General features: G+C 65.9%; 1 protein-coding gene across 1 annotated transcript in view; it reads left to right on the top strand.

Moving 5' to 3' along the window:
- Positions 1 to 382, top strand: part of LOC103915100 (hyaluronidase-2-like) — an 11,357-nt gene extending 10,975 nt beyond the window's left edge. Inside the window, exons 6-7 of the mRNA XM_009321858.1 lie at positions 24 to 256; positions 373 to 382. Of these exons, the coding sequence (XP_009320133.1) occupies positions 24 to 256; positions 373 to 382 (243 nt within the window). The remainder of the gene's footprint in view (positions 1 to 23; positions 257 to 372) is intronic.
- Positions 383 to 463: the final 81 nt, after the last annotated feature.

Below are 463 nucleotides of genomic sequence, written 5' to 3'. Positions count from 1 at the left end.
GGTTGTGCCCGGCGGTGGAGCAGCAGAGGAACAAGGAGCTGTGGTGGCTCTGGGAGAGCAGCCGGGCGCTCTACCCCAGCATCTACCTGCCCCCTCGCTTCACTGGCACCAACAAGGCGCTCGCCTACGTCCGGCACCGCGTGGCCGAAGCCTTCGCCGTTCAGCGTGGCATCCTCAATGACGGCATCCCCGTCCTGCCCTACTCCCAGATCGCCTTCGACTGCACCGTCGACTTCCTCTCCCAGGTGCTGGGGATGTGGGGACAGTGGGCACGTCTTGGGCTGACGGGTTGGCGCCAGGGAGTCTTTAGCTCTGCCGGGGCGGTGTGGGGTCTTTGGGCACCGTTGACTTCTCCTCTCCCCTTGGGTGCAGGAGGACCTGATGAACACCATCGGGGAGACTGCGGCCCAGGGCGCTGCCGGCATCATCCTCTGGGGCAGCCTCAACTACCGCACCTCCAAGG

This window comes from Pygoscelis adeliae, unplaced genomic scaffold (genome assembly GCF_000699105.1).
Source record: "Pygoscelis adeliae isolate BGI_AS28 unplaced genomic scaffold, ASM69910v1 Scaffold94, whole genome shotgun sequence".
Classification (NCBI taxonomy): Eukaryota; Metazoa; Chordata; class Aves; order Sphenisciformes; family Spheniscidae; genus Pygoscelis; species Pygoscelis adeliae.
Note: the sequence above shows the minus strand (reverse complement) of the source record. Positions and strands in the feature narration are given on the sequence as shown.